The sequence below is a fragment of the Aspergillus glaucus genome, assembly GCF_001890805.1.
Source record: "Aspergillus glaucus CBS 516.65 unplaced genomic scaffold ASPGLscaffold_31, whole genome shotgun sequence".
Lineage (NCBI taxonomy): Eukaryota > Fungi > Ascomycota > Eurotiomycetes > Eurotiales > Aspergillaceae > Aspergillus > Aspergillus glaucus.
The window spans coordinates 192,393-210,823 of NW_019170483.1; the positions used below are offsets into that span (position 1 = coordinate 192,393).

Below are 18,431 nucleotides of genomic sequence, written 5' to 3' on the forward strand. Positions count from 1 at the left end.
CCTGTCCTTCGGAGAAGGAAATGAAGCATATGGATGTTGTTTTATATTTCATTATATTTACATATATACCCCCCCCCCCCCCCCATTGACAACATGCTACGACGCTTCTTCTCCAAGCCCAAACATCTTTACCGAATTCCCCCCCCAGAAAAACCGGCGTTGTGTATCTTGCAGTTGCTTGGTTGGTTGTCAAATAGAGATATGGATAGAGTCATGGTACTTAGGGTTATCTCGCATGCCAACGGGTACATAGGACTGTCGTCCGTGGTATACGTCAACTTTTCTTTTATGATTACTGTAATTCTATGTAAACCCCTCGGTTATGGATGTAGACTGCTTGCAGTAGGTAGAGCACCGGCTATAGTTGGATACAGATGCTCAGTAGCAGTTCTTCAGACATCGGCAATAGTAAAGACCCATCGGCTCGGATAAGGTGTGAAGCAGCTTAACCAAAGCCGATTCAAGAGATATATATACCTACTCACGATCCTCCTTCCAGGAGACATTGCAACTTGCAACACCGGCAATCCAAACATTAAGGCTTCATTTGTTTCTCAACATGTCTGCGTCCACTACGGAAACAATGACCCAAACTAACGGCATCAAACTCACTGAACTCCGTCCTGGATTCACGGCTGAGATCACAGGCCTCGATTTCGCCAATGGCGTTACTGAAGACATATCCCGTTTCATCCAGGATGCAGTTACCAAGGTCCGTCCACCTATATCACCATCAACCAACCCCTACTGACAAAGATTACAGTACGGCGTGGTAGTCCTCCGCAACACCAACCTAACCGATGAAACGCACATCGAACTAGCCCGCACATTCGGCGAACTAGACGACGTCAAGCCCTACATCGCCGCTGGACGCAAGAACCGGTTGAAATACGATGAGTTGTTCGATGTTAGTAATATTGAGGAGGATGGGAGTCTTGTTGATCCCGAGAGTCCGAGGGGGCAGGCTAATAAGGTATCTCCCCCCTTGGTTTCAGATAGTAGTGATGTTCCGGTTCTGGTGTTGATGCTGATGATATGTGTAGGGAAACAGCCTCTTCCACGTAGACTCCAGCTTCAACCCCCGCCGCGCAGGTTACTCCATCCTCCTCGCGCACGAACTCCCGCCCCCAGGAACAGGCGGCGCAACAGCCTTCACAGACACGCGAACAGCATTCGACGACCTCGACTCCGCCACCAAAACCCACCTCCTAGAAAACAACTACATCGCCGCCCACTCCATCCTGCACTCCAAGAAACTCGCAGCCCCGGCGTTCTTCGCCAACATCAACCCAACAGACCACCCCATGGGCCGCCACCATCTCGTCCAGCGCCATGAGCCGTCTGGCCGGATGAATTTGTATCTAGCCGCGCATATCCATCACATCGAGGGCCTTGAGCCCGACAAGTCAGCAGAACTTTTTGGGGGGTTGTTTAGGCATGCTATGAGTGAGAAGTATGTGGTTGAGATTGAGTGGAGGGATGTTGGGGATTTGGTTATTTGGGATAATACTTGTACGATGCATAGGGCTATGGGTGGGGATTTTGCGGGGAGGTATCGCAGGGATATGAGGAGGGCGACGGTGCATGATGGGAGTTGTTGGGGTTGGGGGTTGAATGAGAGGTGGGGTGTGAGGCAGGGGTTGCCTTGAGTGTTTTTTTTTTTTTTTTTTTTTTTACATATGTTTATGATCGATTTAAATTAGTTTACTTGTGGCTTGAGTGTATGATTTTGGTTTTGGTTTTGATATAGTTTGGGTTAATCCATAACCGACATAGCCGTCTATAGCCGATGATTCTTTTACCGATGGAATAACCAACTTCTTATTTTCATCTTCTATCGTACTGCAGAAACAGTGAGAATATGACACCAGGTACAGGAAAACGCTCATCTCGCGCATGTTTGCGGTGCCGTCGCAGAAAGACCAGATGTGATCTGTAAACCTCTCATCTACCTCGACGAGATAAAAGCGGATGCTAATTCTAGCAGTGATGGAGTCGGAGAACGGAGACAGGTGCCTTGTGTATCTTGTTATCACTCCGGTAGTGAGTGCGTTCTGGTTGAATCAAGACGAGGTGGGAATTTCCGGCCATATCGGAGGTCAACACGACTTGAGAGGACAGCCAGTAGAGACTCTCCAAGGGGACATGAGACCTCGTCGGATAAGAGGTCAGAGGGCTCTATGAATGACAGCGATAGGAATGAAGATAGCATGGGCGAGGAATTGTGTGCGGAATTGAGGAATCCGTCCGATGCATTGCATATACTGGCTCAGTCCAATGAAACCGGCGTCTCTGGATTTCGAAATCTGAGTGGAACGCTAAATAAGGAATCCTCACAACGACATGAGGGGACGGCTCTTGAGGATTATGAGTTGGTCAAAACTGGAGTGGTGCAACTCAGCAGCCTACCCGAATTGCTTCTCAGATTCTCCCACAATTACCACCCATATTGCCCCCTCGTCCCGTCCTACATGATTGGACGCTCAGCAATGCAAAAGATACAGAAATCAGACTACTTCCTGCTTACAGTTATCCTGACCATCGCGACTAGAGACTTACCAGACTACTCGCTAACACACCGCTACTGCTGGGACTACACCCGTCGCCTCATGCTCGAAATACTGCTGGCACAGCCATGGACACAAAGATCTCGAACGATAGTGGGCTTGATTCTGTTGTCAGAGTGGCTGCCACATATCGAAATGGACAGAGCAGCTTCTGAGGAGCCGGCTGATTTGTTCAGTGAGGATAGGACGGCTTGGTCGCTTATTGGTCTTGCGGTTAGACATGGGTATCTGAAGCGGTTGGATCAGACTGCTTTTCGTGGGAAGGGTCGCAAGGAGATGAGGGAGGTGGAATATGATCGGATTGTCTGGACTTGTAAGTCCTACCCAAATATATACTATCGCATTCGATGTCTCACAATAATGGCAGTTATATATCTTGCGGATCGACAGATATCCGTCCGCCTAGGCCAGTCATTCTGGTCACGAGGGCCATCTCTCTCTGCGCATTTTACAGCAAAGGACTTTCCCAGTATTCAGCCTGCTGCAGGGGATACAGAAAGAACAGAAGACTACGCATCTGCGCTACAAGCAACACTCGAGCTCACACAAATCCTACACAACGCCCATGCCATATTATACTCGTCTCCCGACAGAACTCTAGCAATGGTCCATGACGGCGATTACAGTCGCTACCTTGACGACTTTCAGCGAGCAGCTACAACCTGGCACTCAACATGGAAGAACATCTCAGTATCTCCAAAGATAAAGAGTACCTTGTCCTTGCAATATGAATACCTCTGTCTCTATGCAAATGCTTTTTCGTTTCAGGCTGTTCTTACGAGGACGTCTGTTTCGCGGAGGCAGGGAAAGGAGTCATTCGCAGAGATATTCTCGCGTGGGATCATGTTGTCTCCGGAAGGTCGATATATCTTTGATGCTATTAGCGCGGCTACGAAGATATTGAAGTTGATGAATGGTCTGGACCCGCGGGAGGAGTTGTGTTATTTGCCGTCTAGGTATTATCTGTAAGTTTCTAGCGGTCCTACATAGGATAAGTCGTACTGATTGGATAGATACGGGGTATACGCAGCAGTCTTCCTGTACAAGGCACACTGCGCGGGTGCATTTCAATCAGAATCCCAAAGTCGAGAGGCTGTGAATCTGGCATTGAAATTTGCAGCCATCATGGGAGATACTGCATCGAGCGAAATGCATATTAGGCGCAAATACAGCTGGATGCTGAAGGGTCTATTTCGCCGACAGGAACAAAGGACGCCAAGGGACCCTGTCCAGGATACAGCAAATCGACCTTGCCAAGAGAGCCCCCAACCACCAGCGCGAGATGAGACTACTCACCGCGCTGCTGCTGATGCGCCATTCAACGAAGGGACAGTCGTCGATCCATCGCTAACACCCGGACAAGACATCTCAATCCTTCCCTCAATGGAAGACTATCCCTTTGGTCCATTTCTGCCGGAAGTCGTGGATATCTTGGGGGTTGAAGGCTTGGGTGCTGGATTCGAGTGGCCGATTGAGGCCTCAGGGATTTGATTTGAAGATTCCGGACTTTATGTCTATTGGGTGATTGGATGTAACGTCAAGACATTGACCTGACTGGGCAGGATAAGAAGGGTGGTCAAGCACAGATTAAGGGTGATAAATGGAGGGCGAATCATTATCTTGTTGGGGCTGGGTATTGGCATCGGCTTCGGCAGATAGTCAGTATACTTTTGTGGGGGAGGTTAAGGATGAGATGGATTATATTATGGCTAAAGGTATGGTTTGATTTGCCCTGTGGGAATGAAATGCGTTGAACTGACTTTGTTATAGCAAAAAAGTACGAAAAGGATCATCCGAAATACAACCTGGTGACGAACAACTGTGAGACCTTTGCAAAGGAGTTGTATAAGGAGATTACATAGACTACTCTGCATATACTGCTTTTTCTTAGTGAAATCCAAATCAAATTGCGAGCCAATTCCTAATTGTCATGGTTATATCTGTAACTATACAGGGTACCGTAGGCTGATTTAAGATCGCCGCCAAAGCCACACAAGTCAGCTTCGTCCCCACCATCTATAAGTACCCAAGTTTCTACAATATCATTTCTTCAAACGACAATAAGAATAAAATGGGCAATTCATCGTCACGACCAAAATTGCCAGAAGGCTTCGAGTTCCCGCCTCCCCCGCAGACCAGAGATGAGCTCCGTGACAGATATGGATATGCTTTATTCGTTTTCCACACAGAATGCAGGCGTCGACTTGAAGTTGTGTTTGATGTTTTCTGTACAGTCTCTGGGTCGACCAAATGTAAACGCTCATTTTATAATAGCTCTGAGTGATGCTGATATTTGATAGACTGGTCCGAATCAAATCTGGCCGACTTCATACAAAGTACCTTTCCTCCAGAATTGACCCCGATTCTTAACGACGCCATCCCAGTTCTACACCGATTCGTACGACGACTAGGCTCATTCCCATACCAAAATGACCCAGAAGAGCTTCTCACATATAATGTACTGCAAATGGCGGTCATCCTTCTAATAGTCCACGATGAAAAGAGATGGAGTGCCGATCAAGAAGTCACTAGAACCTCAGACCCATTGGCTAATTCCAGGGTAGTCATTTTCCAGAGCTTGACTACCCTTGAGCCTTCTGGATCGAAAGAAGGACAAAGACAGCGAAGTGAAGAAGATGACCTTCATCTTCAAAAAGTCTTGGATGAGATCAACTCTAGGAATTACTGGCGTGATCCGGAATATCCTAAGTGGATTTTTCCGGGTCCTGAATGTCAGGCCTCGGATTACCCTTCGTCGTGGTCAAAGGATTTGCATGGGTCGGTTCCGATGGACGAGTTTAAATCTCTGCTTCGATTATTCCTCGTTGCGCAACTGTATCGTGGCGGCATCGATGTTCAAGCATTTTCAAATTGTCTATCACGGTTGGAAAACATTACCGATTGTATGCTGGCGGCATTCGAGGAAGACCATGATACGACTGGCATCTCCTGGGAGGTGTTTGATCGGGTCGTCAAAAGGTCAATGGTGGGTTGCTTCTTTTCTACAAGTTCTAGCAATGGTCCTTAATGTTAATTACTGCTATTGTACAGCCACGTCTTCTATTCGGATGCGCTCGACTTTTCGGACCATTGTACTCGACAAAATACCTGGGAGGATTTCCCGCATCGCCATCTGTACTAGAGACACAGGGTATTTTCAGAGATACATACCTCCCTCTCTTTCAACAGAAAGCTCCCACGTCCGGCGTAATATTGGACCTTCCGATCCTAACTCAGCTTGCCATCCTTATGCCTACTATTCTCCAAATCGAAACTGTATCGGTTTGTTGGTCTGTTACTGGCAATAATCAGCTTCGCATCCACGATCTTCTTACTGCTCTGATAAAAGCGCTTACTGACCGGCTAATTGTTCTCATCTCCGGCAGCCGTGGCAACCGCCGTGTCGTTTTTGGTGCGCTTCTAACCAAGACATCCATTGAGGCGAAGCCTCAGATGATGGCCGATCGTCTCTTCCAGCTTGAGCCAGTATATAGAGGTTTCTGTTCATTGAAGAGGGATTCCGAGGATTTACTTATGATTCATAATGATAGGATTTCAATGTTGATAGCGGTACACACGGAATCTCTGGGTCGAGTGGAGCTGCTGCTTGATGAGACTGGGAGTGGGAGGTTTACTGTATCACATGAGATGACATCTGAACAGAGCTTCTGCATTGATGCGGTAGAGGTACTTTCTGTCAATAAGGGCAGGAAGTCTATTATGTTCGAATACTAACGATGAGTACTACTTCAGTATCAACTAAGACCACAATAGACATGAACGTTTTCCAAACATAATACATATCTCAACTTTAATTCTCGAATATCTGACTGCGTTCCATGTAGAGTCCAACTTTATTGACACATTCCACGAGTACGAGGAACCCGGCCCGTTTTGTACTCCCTGCACCTTCCACTCAGACTCAAGCTCCTGATTGGTGAAAACAAACCCGTAGCGAGTACCGTGCTGCTTCATATAGAGGTTGACTTGACTCAACACCTGTTTAAACTCGTTCTGCAAGTAAGGGGAGCCTGGTGCGTTTTTCATGGCTCTGTTCCACTTGTACGAGGGCTTGATATCCCACGGTACACGGTTCTCAGCGTGCCCGATTTGCACATTGATATCGAAGAAAGCAAGATCCGGCTCACATTGGTGGATCACACGGGCTGCCTTGCCGGTGTTGAATGTGAGCTCAGTAAGACTCTGCATTCCCCAGAAGGAGGCCGTGAAGGCAAATGAAGAACGCAGAGCACACCTGATTCGCGGTCGTAGAAGCTCGCAAACTTCGGCCCTTACGAGGGTCTCACTGTTCACGCTGCGTTGTGGCGATGGAGGTAGGCTGTCGTATTCGACGGTGGCATTCATGAGGACATGGTTGTGTTCGTTCCAGATCGTGTTGAAGTTGAAATCTTGCCAAGGTTGAATGTTGGTAATATCCCTATAGTTAGCTGAATCGTTTGCTTGTCGTGTTACGGCCCACGCGCTAAGGGATGTTGACCTGGGGGGACACGAGCCCCCGCTGAAGGTACTCGAAAAGTAAAATTGGAGGCATGTAGAGATGCGTGTGGGAGATTAGACGCGTGAAGAGAGCTTTTTCGGGACAAAATGTAGTTAAAATAGTTGAGATGAGAAAAACGACAGGGAAGACGGGGCGAAGTGAGAGGGGCCAGTCGCTTTATTTTTTTTTTTTTTTGTTGTGTGTCATTTCCTTCTTATTCTATTCTTATCTTTGTTTTCTTTGTTTATTCGGGCATATTCACTGTACGTACAGACCTAGGGCTTGCTCGCGGTGCAAACAAACCAAACAATTCGATGCACCTCCAACGTCACAGGAAGTTCCATATTGATGCTCTAGTCAGCATACAACATGGATTTTGACAACGTTATCGCGTCGGAGATCACCTTTAAGGAGGAGCTTAAAGCCTCGGATGAATCAGTAGTATTCCTTGTGGAGGTCCGTGGCCAAACGTGTGTGATGAAAGTGGTATGTGGTTCGCCTTTATCCTCTTAAGACCTCAAAGACCAATTGCAGCGTGCACTAATCTCTCTGCGAGTTTCGCGACGAGGGATCAATCCACTGGACACCCCCAAACCGCGAGATAGACCCTTATATCTGCGAATCCACTGCCTACAGACGACTTAAAGAATGCGGCCTATGCGACAAGCGAATTGTACCCCATTTCTACGGCACGCTCGAAAGACCCGATGTACAACGGTTCCGGTCTCATCTCAAAATGTTTCTCGAAGACAAATACGCCCTAAGCGCGATTTTTCTGGAATATATCCCCGGTGTCCAGATGATCTTTCCCCATCATTATACCAAGGAACGGCTAGAGAATTTTATCAATGGAATCCAGGAAATACACAAGGCGATGGTTTTGCACCTGGATGCCAGACCAAGGAACATGATGATCATCGAAGATGATCCTGAGAGGGCGATTTGGTTGGGATTTGATAGAGCACAGACTTACTGTGCGCCCCAGCTGGGTGAATGGACAAGATCTGGTCTAAAAAACGAGGAGCAGGTTGCTCGGGAGATTGGGGAGCTACTTGCGAGTGATTGCTGTGGAACGAGAGATTGTAATTGGATGTTGTTCGAGGCTAATTCTATCATTTCCTGGCAGGAAGCTGATTGTACGACAGGAGAGATAGATAAGGCATATCTCCTGTATTGCTCTTAATTAAATTTGATTATACAAGCCGCTGAAAGTACTCACTTTTTGATATTTTCTACCATCAATCGCATTATGTACCGTTTTAGACCCAAACATACTAATTAGTTCACGAAGCAATCACTCCCTGCGGATTATGGAAGGTATCCTTAGGATCCAACTCCGCCTTAAGCTCTTCCAACCTCGGCAGGTTATCTCTCCAGTATGCTTTTTGAGCATCCTTCATCCGCGGATCTGGACAACCCAAATAAGCGTGTTCAGCACCCTCCGGCACCGCCTTTGTCAGAACATTATAAATACCATCAGTGAACTCATACGCGATCTGGGAGACAGGCCCAAGAGGGTTAATGGTGAAAATCTGTGCGAAGAAAAGTACGTCCCGGTGGGCGTATGCTGTGGCATCTGAAGCGACGTTCTTGATGGCGCCACCCTCCAGATCCATCGTGATGAACCAAAGCAGGCTGCCGGGGTTGTTTTTCTCAATGTAGTCGAAGAGTTCGTCGATTGCGGATTCCGGAATGAGTGTCTTGGGCGTAAACCCGAGCGATTTCGCGTAGAGAAATGTGGGGAGGCCGCCGGCGACTCTGAGGATGATATCCTTGAAAGTATGGCTGATCATCCCGAGCCAATCGGTCAAGATAACAATGTTCCTGGGGTTCTGGGGGGGGGGGGAAATGCTTCTCCAGGTCCAGCGCATCATACTCTTCCTTACTGCCGTAGAAGATGCCTTCAAGAAGGATATCGCCATCTAGGATAATCATGTTGGTGTAAAACTTCCAGCTCAAGTCCTCCTGCGCGATAAATGTCTGCCAGTCCTTGAACAGCTTCGCCTTCTCAGTTGTACTGCCAAGGTTGAAGGTGTACGAATACTGCACTGCCAGATCAGGGGCCTGCTCCGTGCGGACCTTAAACTCAGTCACGATACCAAAACTAGCAGAAGCGCCCCTGCCACCGAAAAAGACATCCTGGTTCTGGGTGTTGGATGCGCGGACGATACTTGAGTTCGCTAATACAACCTCAACTTCTTCGACGTGGTCCAGCGCAAGGCCCCATTGTCGGGATGTCGGTCCCAAACCACCGATTGTGAAATGGCCGCCGGTGCGGATTGTTGGGCAGATACCGTGGGGCATTGCCCGGCCGCTTGCGTTATAGAGCTTGGTGTCGACGTCGCCTAACATTGTACCGGGTCCGATGGTTGCGACATGGGTTGTGTTATCCATGGAGAATTGATCGAAACGCTTCATATCCACCACAATGGCGCCGTTTGTTCCCCCAAGCCCTGAATCAATCGCTGATCAGCCAGGCTCCGGCATGCGATGATATTTAGAAGAAGGGAATCCCACCATAGTTTCCAAAACTGTGGCCTCCACTGCGAGCTTGCACCTTATAGTCATGGTCCGATGCGCATTTGACAACCGCCGCTATCTGCTCCGAAGACTCGGGAAACGTGACCGCTGCCGGAGTCACCGGGATGTTGAGATTATATGCTTTGACTGCGGTAAGCTGATAAAGGAGTTGGTCTTGAAATGCGACGAGGCCTTGATTGCCCCCGACGGCATTGACCAAGCAGTCCCGCCCGGCGGCAACGCTGGTGGTATTCCCCATGGCCCGGATTTGTGGATTGGATCAGCACTCGAATATCCGTAGATCATGAACATTTTTGTGATTTCAGAGCCTTAATATTTTCAGAGTGAAGCCCCACTAGCTGAGATTCGGCTCCTAACGGGGTTTATCGGCTCCCAGCGGGGTTTGACGGCCCAATGGCATTTTGAGCCCAGCCTATGAGTGGGTGAATGGATCTGATAGATCAGTAGTTTGATGTCGAGAGTCGATTTCATTGAACAAATCTAAAGTTGCGGGTATAATTAACGGATCCATAGTAAATCTCGGAGTTCGGATGTGATTCAGACACAGCAAATCCGGCTTTCTTTATTCGGTTTCGTAGGGCTATGAATGCTACTAGTCGCCCATTTTGAACTCATAGTCCAGCTGTTTATAGTACGCAGACCGGTGGTAAGCATATCCTCCCTCCAACATCCTCTGCATAACATATCCAATTGCCCCCTCTTCATCCTGGTGAGACTTCCATTCCCTCCAATAATAGTACTCATCCTTATACTCCCTGCGGAAACGACACATCACGAAATCAATCATAAACAGCTTGGATGTCCCTGCTGGACCTCTCTGCGCAATAAAATGACGTACGTGGACATCCTGATTCAGAATTCCTCTATCACCAAAGTGGTGGACATTTCGAATAGCATCTTCGCACACGGACTGCCAAATCTGTGTTGGAGAATTCTCCTCGAGAGCATACAATTCAAACCTGTCGATATACTCAACAAGAATCCCTGGGACATCGGTAAAATGCAAGGGCAGGGAGCCGGGTATGTTGACGCTTGCGAAAAGTTGGGGGATATCTTTTCCCTGGGTATCTCTCAGGATATGGTACACTTCAGTTTCTCTGTTGTAGAAATCCTGCATACGGCAGTGCACCCACGCTTCACCCTAAAAGATATTCCATAAGTCTCCTTTTTCAACCAATTCGTCGTCAGCGTTGAGGCTCTTGATGAATTCCGATCCATTGCCACCCATGATAAACTGCTGAAATCCCGGCTCAATATCTGGTATCCAGGAATCAATGTTCCACATCTCTAAACTCCACCACAAAGCGTCGATCAAAGAACTTCAATACCATTTGGTCGTTTAGTCCCAAAACTGGCGGGTCAAGCGAAACGAGCATGACACAGGGCAGAGTGGATGGCTCGAAGACACGGATGATTTTGGCCTCCACAGTCTGGTGATTGTGTGATGCGTCCAACTGGAGCGAGATCGTATTGCTTACCACATACGGGCATCTGAAACGGTCAGTATAATACCAGTTGGTCAGGTTAGTGGGTAGGCCACTCACTCTGTTTCTTCATGTCCCATTTCGACGGACATGACTGTAGACTATACGAAGGGCCTTGATCAATGATAATTCCTTGGGTGGTATTGGTATAGCTATAAAGTCTGGTGGCTCTATGCAGAGTTACAGCCAATGAGCTGCTAAATGGTTGTATTTGATGCCGATAGGTACCTGCCTAAATTGTAGGAAATCATGTGACATCCAAGGAAGCGTTTGCTTTAAGGACCTTTTTCAAGCTGTTCATTATTCCTCTATTTTTCTATTTAACGCTGCTTAATACCATCTTCTTGTATCGTGCTATTGTCTACCATTGACAGTATTCACTGAGGCACAGCCAGCTTCGAAGCTATTCTATTCACCCAAGTCACCATGTACAAGATTTATTCAGTCAATTACCATTCGAGTCGAAACAAAGCTACTTGAGAACGACCTGATTCTCCCCAAGATGTGAGATTGACCACAAGAGATCACATTGCCACAACTCGCTATACAATGGCAACAGATACTGTGCTAAGAGCCTTGCTTATTTGATTCGACAAAATCGGTACGCACTAAGTGAGAAGATAGAAGAAGGCTTGCTCTCCGGTTTCCATTTCTTTCGTTGTTGCATACCACTTTATCTCCCTTAGATAGTGAAACCCAAGTCGCTAACATCCATTCAAAAAATTTAGCCTAGGTTTACAGTCAAAGACTATACCGGCAACGTGAACCCAGAGACGCTGGGCTGCTATTGGGACCCCCAGTGGGCCAGGGCGCATGGGGACATGAAGGCAGTCAGCGAGGGCATGTACTGGATGGAGACCATAAAGGAGACGCGGGAGAAAACACCCTACAAAGTCAAGGTGATGTTTAGGGGAAAGGCGGTCCTCGCATGGGACATGCCGGGGGAGGAGCAGCCAACTGATGGAGAGGTGGCCGCAACTATCAGAGAGAAGACTCGTACTCTTAAGAGTTGAATAAAAAGAACCAAAAGGACAGAATGTTTGATCTCTAGTATACATTTCCTCGTACAAGCAACAGCAGTTGATACTGAAGACGGTCGCTTGGAAGAGAAGGCTTGATTGCTGAACTCTGTTGAAAAGTCCAGTCGATTAACAAAATTCTGCATTGACAATTTAAGAGACTCGCTCGCCTACTGGTAGCCCGCTGGAAAATGGCACCAGGTAAACGGCGACGGAAAAGCAGGAAGACGCGCACTGTACTGGACGGCATATCTTGTTCAGGTTATAGCCAAAGGCGACCCGGTCTTGGTCCCGTGGGACATAACAGGAGAGAAACAGCCGAGCGTTTAAAAAGCTTGTCTATTAGTGAGAACAAAAGCTTACTATTTTGATTTTGTGGTACAGTACGTCAGATACCTGGCAGAGAGCCCCGAAGATCTTGCTGACTCGGTTCAAAAACAGACCCACCAAATACATCGACACCCTACAAGAGGACTCTCTTGCATGTTACTGAGAGCCTTCAGGGCACTGGTACCAGGCTCATGGAGAGAGAAAGGCCAGCGGCCTACGGAGCTTTTTAACTGAAAACAACCACTCTTATACCGGCCTACCATGTCGCGATCAAGTCACTCGGTCCGTTCGAGATGGCTAGAGAGGGTCCGCCAACGCTCTGAAAGATATTGATGAAATTTGAAGACGAGGGCATCAACTGAGCTTTGTGTTCCAAAGTTTGACTCAGAATCCCCTGTAACAGTTGCGAGGGAGACTTCATGATGTCTACGGAGAATTCAACAAACCCAAATAGTCTGAGTAGTGTCTCTTTTCCAAGCGCACGTGTCAACCTGCTTTAAAGTAATATTTCGTTATGTGGAATGCTCCCTCAATATTGCCACAATTTGGTTTTGCCTTTCAAATAAAAAGTTATCGTAGGAAAGCCGGGGTTCGTATGAGAGCGCAAGAATCACGTCTCATACTGGCTTAGGAGGCATCTTCTGAAAGCTCTCGACCCAGGCTTCCGGATTTAATTGCTTCTCGCCATCGAGTTGCCATGTAATTCCGTTACCTTATTTGGAATAATAGAGAAACCTATCCAATTATCTTGTTTGACCACTATGCATACAAATGCGGAAAACCCATCATGCCTCCTTTACGGCCCGCTAGACGCCCTTTTCGAGCACCAGCCATATCCTGAATTGACTGGTCTGCATAATGTTATAGTTGGCATTGCCCACACCGGCATTTGTGGGAGCGATATCAGCATTCCACCGACAAAGCGCACAGAGACCACGTCAATGAACACTAACACTCAGTTTTAAGGTTCACTTCTGGCTAAATGGAGGAATCCGTGCCTATGTTTCTAAAACCTAGCCACTAGCTATGGGCCACGAGGCATCCAGTATATCTGTGCAGTGGTATCAACCATCAAATCTCTTCTTCCTGGCGACAGAGTTGCAATCGAACCCCGATATCCCTGTCGCCGCTGTGAGAATTGCAAGTCCGGTCACTATGACCTCTGCCCGGAGATGAAGTTCGCCGCAGACCCTCCAAAGCGACACGGTACGCTTACCAAGTACTTTCTCACCCCAGCCGACTTCTGTTACAAAATTCCAGGTAGTATGAGATTGGAAGAAGCAGTCCTAATGGATTCATTGGCGATGGCGGTCCATGCAGTTAGGCTGGCAGACGTGAGGTTTGGAAATCGTGTCATTGTGTTTGGTTCCGGGGCTGTGGGGTTATTCTATGCTGCTGTGGCTAGGGAATTTGGCGCGTCGACGGTGATTTCGGTGGATGTACTCGCGCGCAGGTTGGAGTTTGCTCGGAAATTTATCGGAAGCAGTGTCGGAAGGAATTTCGTGCCAAATCACTTCCTTAGTGTGGAGGAGGTTGTCCGACAGCTAATAAGGCTAGGAGAGGGAGCAGATATCGCCATTGATACATCTAGAGTAGAAGCCTCACTCCAGACTGCCATCTTCTCGTTACGAAATAGAGGCACATTTTTTTCAGGTAGGTATGGGAAAGCGCAAGATTGAATTCCCGATCTCAGAGATGTGCGAAAAGGTGATAACAGCAAATGGATGTTTTCGGTACGGGGCTGGGGATTTTGATTTGGGAATACAACTTGTGACCCAAGGGAAGATACAATTGGCCGGATTGGTCATGGACATTTTCCCATTCGAGGGGGCTACGGAGGCATGAGAGGCGGTTGAACGGGGAGAAGGGATCAAGATATTGATCCGTGGACCCGAGCCCTAAAGTTGGGGACGGTTTCAATGTACGGAATACGCTATATGAGGTGGATATGGCTGAGATTGACGGTCAAATGTTATCTTTTTGCTTGCCTCTAACTAGATCTTGCGACACACGGGGGAACGTAACTCTCTCAGTAGGGACGGAATTATACCGCGACCAATCAAACAATCTCGTTTCCCCAGACTGTTCCCCACGGATTCGGTAAGCCTTATTGCCGTGTATCCGGGGTAGTTCATTATCAGCAACCCCGGCAATTGAATGATAAGTAAGCGCTCGCCTAACCCTAGAACCGATGATTGGTTGATTTTCCGATCATACCCCGGAACAACCAAACACTTCCCCAAATTGCAGTCACTTCCCCGGATTCTCCACATCTCCAGATCCCCACAAGTATTTCAGGGAATAACGCCACTTGCAGGTTAAGACCCTGCCAGCCATGCTCCGGCTATATACTATAAGGTTATTCCTGTCAGGCCGCACAGACGCCGGATACTGCGCACAGACTGGAAGACACGGCAATCAGACACCAAAGGCAAGTCCCTAAGTAGCCGTGAGACATAAGGAATATGACCGAAGTCGAGATCAAACGCCGACAACCATGTGTCCGCGGCCATAAATGGAGCTCGCGGCAGGGCTATCAGAATCTGGGGAAGCTACGAAATCTGTTTGCATTATTTCTTTGCGCCCTATCTTTCATAATGGTCCTTCACCGTCCATCGAGGCTTTTTGGGCTCTCTCTACTGCTGCAATTAGGACAGGGTAAAGCCGATACAGTTGCCGTTCCTTCCTGTCCAAAGGATACGGAGCCCGTGGCCAATGATTTGCAGTCATTCTCAATTGAGTTCTCATATTTCCCTGACTTCACTGGCAAAAAATCGCATCCCAATGAGTTCTCAAGGACGTTGCTGGGCAATTTGAAGGATATCACCGGTGTAGCACCGGTCATCAGAGTTGGAGGGACAACACAGTAAGGCTCACCAACTTTATTGATAGATCTAGTTGAGTGTATTTATTGAATCTAACAATGCAGGGACCGCGCTGAATATCATCCGAGTCAGAAGGAACCCATCCGAAACATTTTCGAGAATCCAGACGACGACCAACCCATCAAAACAGACTTCGGTCCCGGCTTCTTCGAGTCCTATGAGGTCCTCGGTGACTTCCCGTACATTCACGGCTTGAACTTCAACCTGTCTCTAGCCCAAGAAACCAGTTCTACCATCGCCATGTGCAAGTTGATGAACACCAAGAACCTGCATCTGTATGAGCTGGGAAACGAAATCAACATGGAGCCGACCAGGTATCGACCTGCAAACTATTCCATGGCCGATTACATCCGTGAATGGAACTACAAGTCTACTGCTATTGCGGCTGCTTACAAGAAGGCCTGTGGCGGGCCGTTTCCTGGAATGATGGCGCCCAGTTTTATCTTGCCTAGTTTTGATCTGGCTGACTCTACACCGTGGACGATTGAAGGAATATATGCCAATGGGTATGATAAGAATAATCTCACCCGAGAGATTTGCGCTCATCAGTGAGTCTCCCGACATCTCCTGTTGACTTGTTCGATGATGGATTCTAATATGCTTGAAGGTACATGCAAGAAAACAGGCCGCCCCAATTACCTCCGGCGACCCGTCTTCAGCGTACGTACAAATCTGTCCCACTCCCGCGTCATGAATATATACTAACCATGCTGCAGGAATCCTGATGAACCACACCAACATCGTTGAGTCTCTCGGGCCACACATCCAACGTGCCAAGAACCTCGAGTATCTTGACCATCCATATGTCTTGGGTGAAATGAACAGTATCGCGAATCAGGGACGCGACGGCGAGAGCAACGTCTTTGGCGATGCCTTGTGGCTTGTTGACTTTTCCCTCTGGGCTGCGGAACACGTATGTCTTCTCTTTCTTCTCTCTATTCCGTACTATACTAACTTCTCGATACAGAACATCAAACGCCTCAACTTCCACCAAGGCACGAGCTACCGCTATGCCTCGTGGCAACCAATCCTAAACAAGGGAATCGCACCCACCACCAAGCCCCCATACTACGGTCAGATCATGGTCGCCATGGCCCTCGGACGCTCGGAGAACATGCGCATCCGCAACATCCCCCTATCCGGCCACAATGAGGCTGCATACGCGCTCTTCGACAATAGCAGGCTGTCCAAGCTCGTTGTTCTTAACATGGAAGCTTTTAACTCGACGTCGGGTGCTGATTCCCGCTCTAGCCAGGAGTACAAATTTAAGGTCCTTGGGGGTTCGAAGAGTGCCAATGTGCAGCGGCTGATCGCGCCGGGAAGCGATGTGGAGAAGAATGTTACTTTCGGTGGTATTTCGTATGATTATGAGCTGGAGAAGGGGAATGCCGTTGTTGTGGACGATATGGAGGAGACAGTTGAGATTGAGGATGGGGTGCTTAGCATTACTGTACCGGATTCGTCGGCTGTTCTTTTGACGTTGGATTAGAGTAAGCTTTCTTTGGGTTGCGAATCAAGAAACTTATTTTCTACGGAGTGCAGATAACCATTATGAGCAATAAGAATTATCATATGATAGAAGATTAGACACACAGCAGCATGTTTACATTATCATTATCATTCCAGAGGAGGTAATCACCACCAAACACGATCCCGAGAATCAACACAGAAGAAAAGAACAAACAATAGGAGAATATCAGTATTCTCAAACGTCCGCAAACCAGGGATGCTCCAATGCCTCCCGCGCCGTAACCCGTCTCTTAGGATCTGGACTTATCAACTGCCTTACCAAATCCTTAAAGAACGGATTAAGGCCAACAGCATCTGGCCATTCGTAAAACGATCTGTACAGGATATTCTCCACTAGTCTGTCCTCCCACAGTGTACACAGAATCTCGTGACAAAGTTTATAATCATCGAGGTGTTTCAAGGCCATCGACCGCCTCCCGATATCCGAAATATTAGACTTGACGTTGCAGACGAATCAGAAAGGGTGATATACCCAATGACTGAATATGCTGCATATCACCATCAGGGCCGAAGATGACTCGTCCGAGCATAGCGTATATACACTAGAAGGAAATGCACGTTAGTAACTGCCGTTTACCTTGTAATACGGAAACACATACAACAGCACTAAAAGAGAAGGTGTCAGTCGGTTTATTTAGCCTTGCCCTGAAATGGGCTTCGGGACTACGCCAGTTCTCGTTGCCGACGGCCATGCCCTTCAGGCACCACGGCTTGGGAAGATAAGAGACATTGTCTAGGTCAATAATACGAGCCTGTTCGACTGTAGTCTGTTGACCATTGCGGTGACAGTCAACTATGATATTATCTGGCTTGATATCTAGACAGGTTAGCTTCTGGACCTAGATGCGGAATTGACAGGAAGCGTACCGAGATGAACAATCTATCGGTCGTGCAGCTCAGCGATACCAAGCAAAACGTTCTTGAGGACTTGCTTCCGAGCTCCCATCGAAATATCCTTTCTGACCAGACTCAAGAAGTCGTCCTTCATGCATTCGTAGACAAAAATCCGTTCATTGTGTACGATGTCGCAAGGTAGGCGTATGTAAGGGATTTCATGGAGACGGTATCGTATTTTTCAGGTTGAAGCTGGAGAAGATGTCGCTGGGGATATGTTTCAAAACGAATTGCTGCTGCCCTGATCTGAACGGTATTTATTAGCACATAGACGTCTTACAGTTGGGCAGGGAGCTTCGCACGTTACCATCCAGACGCGTTACAGGCTCTCTTTTCCTTGGAGTAGGTCTCAGAGCTGATAATGATACCCAGATGCTCCAACCAATCCATTAAGCACAGCTGCCCTTCTGACAATATTCCTTTAGAACATGGCGTGAGATTGATAGAAAACGGACCATGAATAAGTAAGAAAAGTCCGGTTCACCTAGCTGTCATTCCGAGTATGGACATCTTACTCGCCAAGGGGGTGTTTGCACTGTACACGCTTTTCCAGTCAAACAGTGAACTCAGGCCAGTCAGTGGTCGACTGTCAAAATAATCCCTCTTCATGTCTATTGTCTTCCCTAGCTATTCTCTTATTAAATCCTCTCCTTTTCAAAAGAAAGTTATCTCGACTCCATATA

General features: G+C 47.7%; 9 protein-coding genes across 9 annotated transcripts; 5 read left to right on the forward strand and 4 right to left on the reverse strand.

Annotated features, from left to right (window-relative positions):
- Positions 1-563: 563 nt before the first annotated feature.
- ASPGLDRAFT_159173 (uncharacterized protein) lies at positions 564-4,482 on the forward strand. Its single transcript, XM_022542429.1, has 7 exons — positions 564-712; positions 764-973; positions 1,044-1,552; positions 1,988-2,880; positions 2,935-3,532; positions 3,581-4,282; positions 4,338-4,482. The coding sequence occupies exons 1-6, from the start codon at positions 584-586 to the stop codon at positions 4,056-4,058; spliced, it is 2,817 nt and encodes a 938-aa protein (XP_022396146.1). The 5' UTR covers positions 564-583; the 3' UTR covers positions 4,059-4,282; positions 4,338-4,482.
- Positions 4,483-4,638: 156 nt separating this feature from the next.
- On the forward strand, positions 4,639-6,302 carry ASPGLDRAFT_29891 (uncharacterized protein; the record flags this gene model as incomplete). Its single annotated transcript, XM_022543896.1, has 3 exons — positions 4,639-4,819; positions 4,868-5,553; positions 5,619-6,302. 3 exons carry the CDS (start codon positions 4,639-4,641, stop codon positions 6,300-6,302), a joined length of 1,551 nt encoding a protein of 516 aa, XP_022396147.1.
- A 189-nt stretch (positions 6,303-6,491) lies between these two features.
- On the reverse strand, positions 6,492-7,025 carry ASPGLDRAFT_97691 (uncharacterized protein; the record flags this gene model as incomplete). Its single annotated transcript, XM_022550614.1, has 1 exon — positions 6,492-7,025. A coding segment is annotated over one exon (534 nt), but the record flags the coding sequence as incomplete, so codon positions are not given.
- A 409-nt stretch (positions 7,026-7,434) lies between these two features.
- On the forward strand, positions 7,435-8,248 carry ASPGLDRAFT_85889 (uncharacterized protein; the record flags this gene model as incomplete). Its single annotated transcript, XM_022550351.1, has 2 exons — positions 7,435-7,551; positions 7,622-8,248. 2 exons carry the CDS (start codon positions 7,435-7,437, stop codon positions 8,246-8,248), a joined length of 744 nt encoding a protein of 247 aa, XP_022396149.1.
- A 100-nt stretch (positions 8,249-8,348) lies between these two features.
- ASPGLDRAFT_29893 (FAD-dependent oxidoreductase) lies at positions 8,349-9,844 on the reverse strand (the record flags this gene model as incomplete). The annotated part of the gene is made up of 3 exons (XM_022543897.1): positions 8,349-8,850; positions 8,942-9,530; positions 9,583-9,844. The coding sequence occupies 3 exons, from the start codon at positions 9,842-9,844 to the stop codon at positions 8,349-8,351; spliced, it is 1,353 nt and encodes a 450-aa protein (XP_022396150.1).
- A 354-nt stretch (positions 9,845-10,198) lies between these two features.
- On the reverse strand, positions 10,199-11,182 carry ASPGLDRAFT_29894 (uncharacterized protein; the record flags this gene model as incomplete). Its single annotated transcript, XM_022543898.1, has 3 exons — positions 10,199-10,747; positions 10,935-11,097; positions 11,151-11,182. 3 exons carry the CDS (start codon positions 11,180-11,182, stop codon positions 10,199-10,201), a joined length of 744 nt encoding a protein of 247 aa, XP_022396151.1.
- Positions 11,183-13,200: 2,018 nt separating this feature from the next.
- ASPGLDRAFT_70161 (uncharacterized protein) lies at positions 13,201-14,284 on the forward strand (the record flags this gene model as incomplete). The annotated part of the gene is made up of 3 exons (XM_022549453.1): positions 13,201-13,330; positions 13,457-14,092; positions 14,133-14,284. The coding sequence occupies 3 exons, from the start codon at positions 13,201-13,203 to the stop codon at positions 14,282-14,284; spliced, it is 918 nt and encodes a 305-aa protein (XP_022396152.1).
- Positions 14,285-15,036: 752 nt separating this feature from the next.
- ASPGLDRAFT_181030 (glycosyl hydrolase family 79 C-terminal domain-containing protein) lies at positions 15,037-16,813 on the forward strand (the record flags this gene model as incomplete). The annotated part of the gene is made up of 5 exons (XM_022542982.1): positions 15,037-15,305; positions 15,369-15,872; positions 15,932-15,984; positions 16,041-16,237; positions 16,292-16,813. 5 exons carry the CDS (start codon positions 15,037-15,039, stop codon positions 16,811-16,813), a joined length of 1,545 nt encoding a protein of 514 aa, XP_022396153.1.
- A 216-nt stretch (positions 16,814-17,029) lies between these two features.
- ASPGLDRAFT_70162 (uncharacterized protein) lies at positions 17,030-17,842 on the reverse strand (the record flags this gene model as incomplete). Its single annotated transcript, XM_022549454.1, has 4 exons — positions 17,030-17,218; positions 17,292-17,396; positions 17,454-17,671; positions 17,761-17,842. 4 exons carry the CDS (start codon positions 17,840-17,842, stop codon positions 17,030-17,032), a joined length of 594 nt encoding a protein of 197 aa, XP_022396154.1.
- Positions 17,843-18,431: the final 589 nt, after the last annotated feature.

What these genes read in the sequence shown, in the direction of transcription:
- ASPGLDRAFT_159173 (XM_022542429.1), top strand. Translation starts at nt 584, where the DNA reads ATGACCCAAACTAACGGCATCAAACTCACTGAACTCCGTCCTGGATTC. An exon ending in CGAGGGGGCAGGCTAATAAG is followed by an intron (nt 974 to 1,043) that starts GTATCTCCCCCC and finishes TGATATGTGTAG; the next exon opens with GGAAACAGCCTCTTCCACGT. An exon ending in TTGCCGTCTAGGTATTATCT is followed by an intron (nt 3,533 to 3,580) that starts GTAAGTTTCTAG and finishes CTGATTGGATAG; the next exon opens with ATACGGGGTATACGCAGCAG.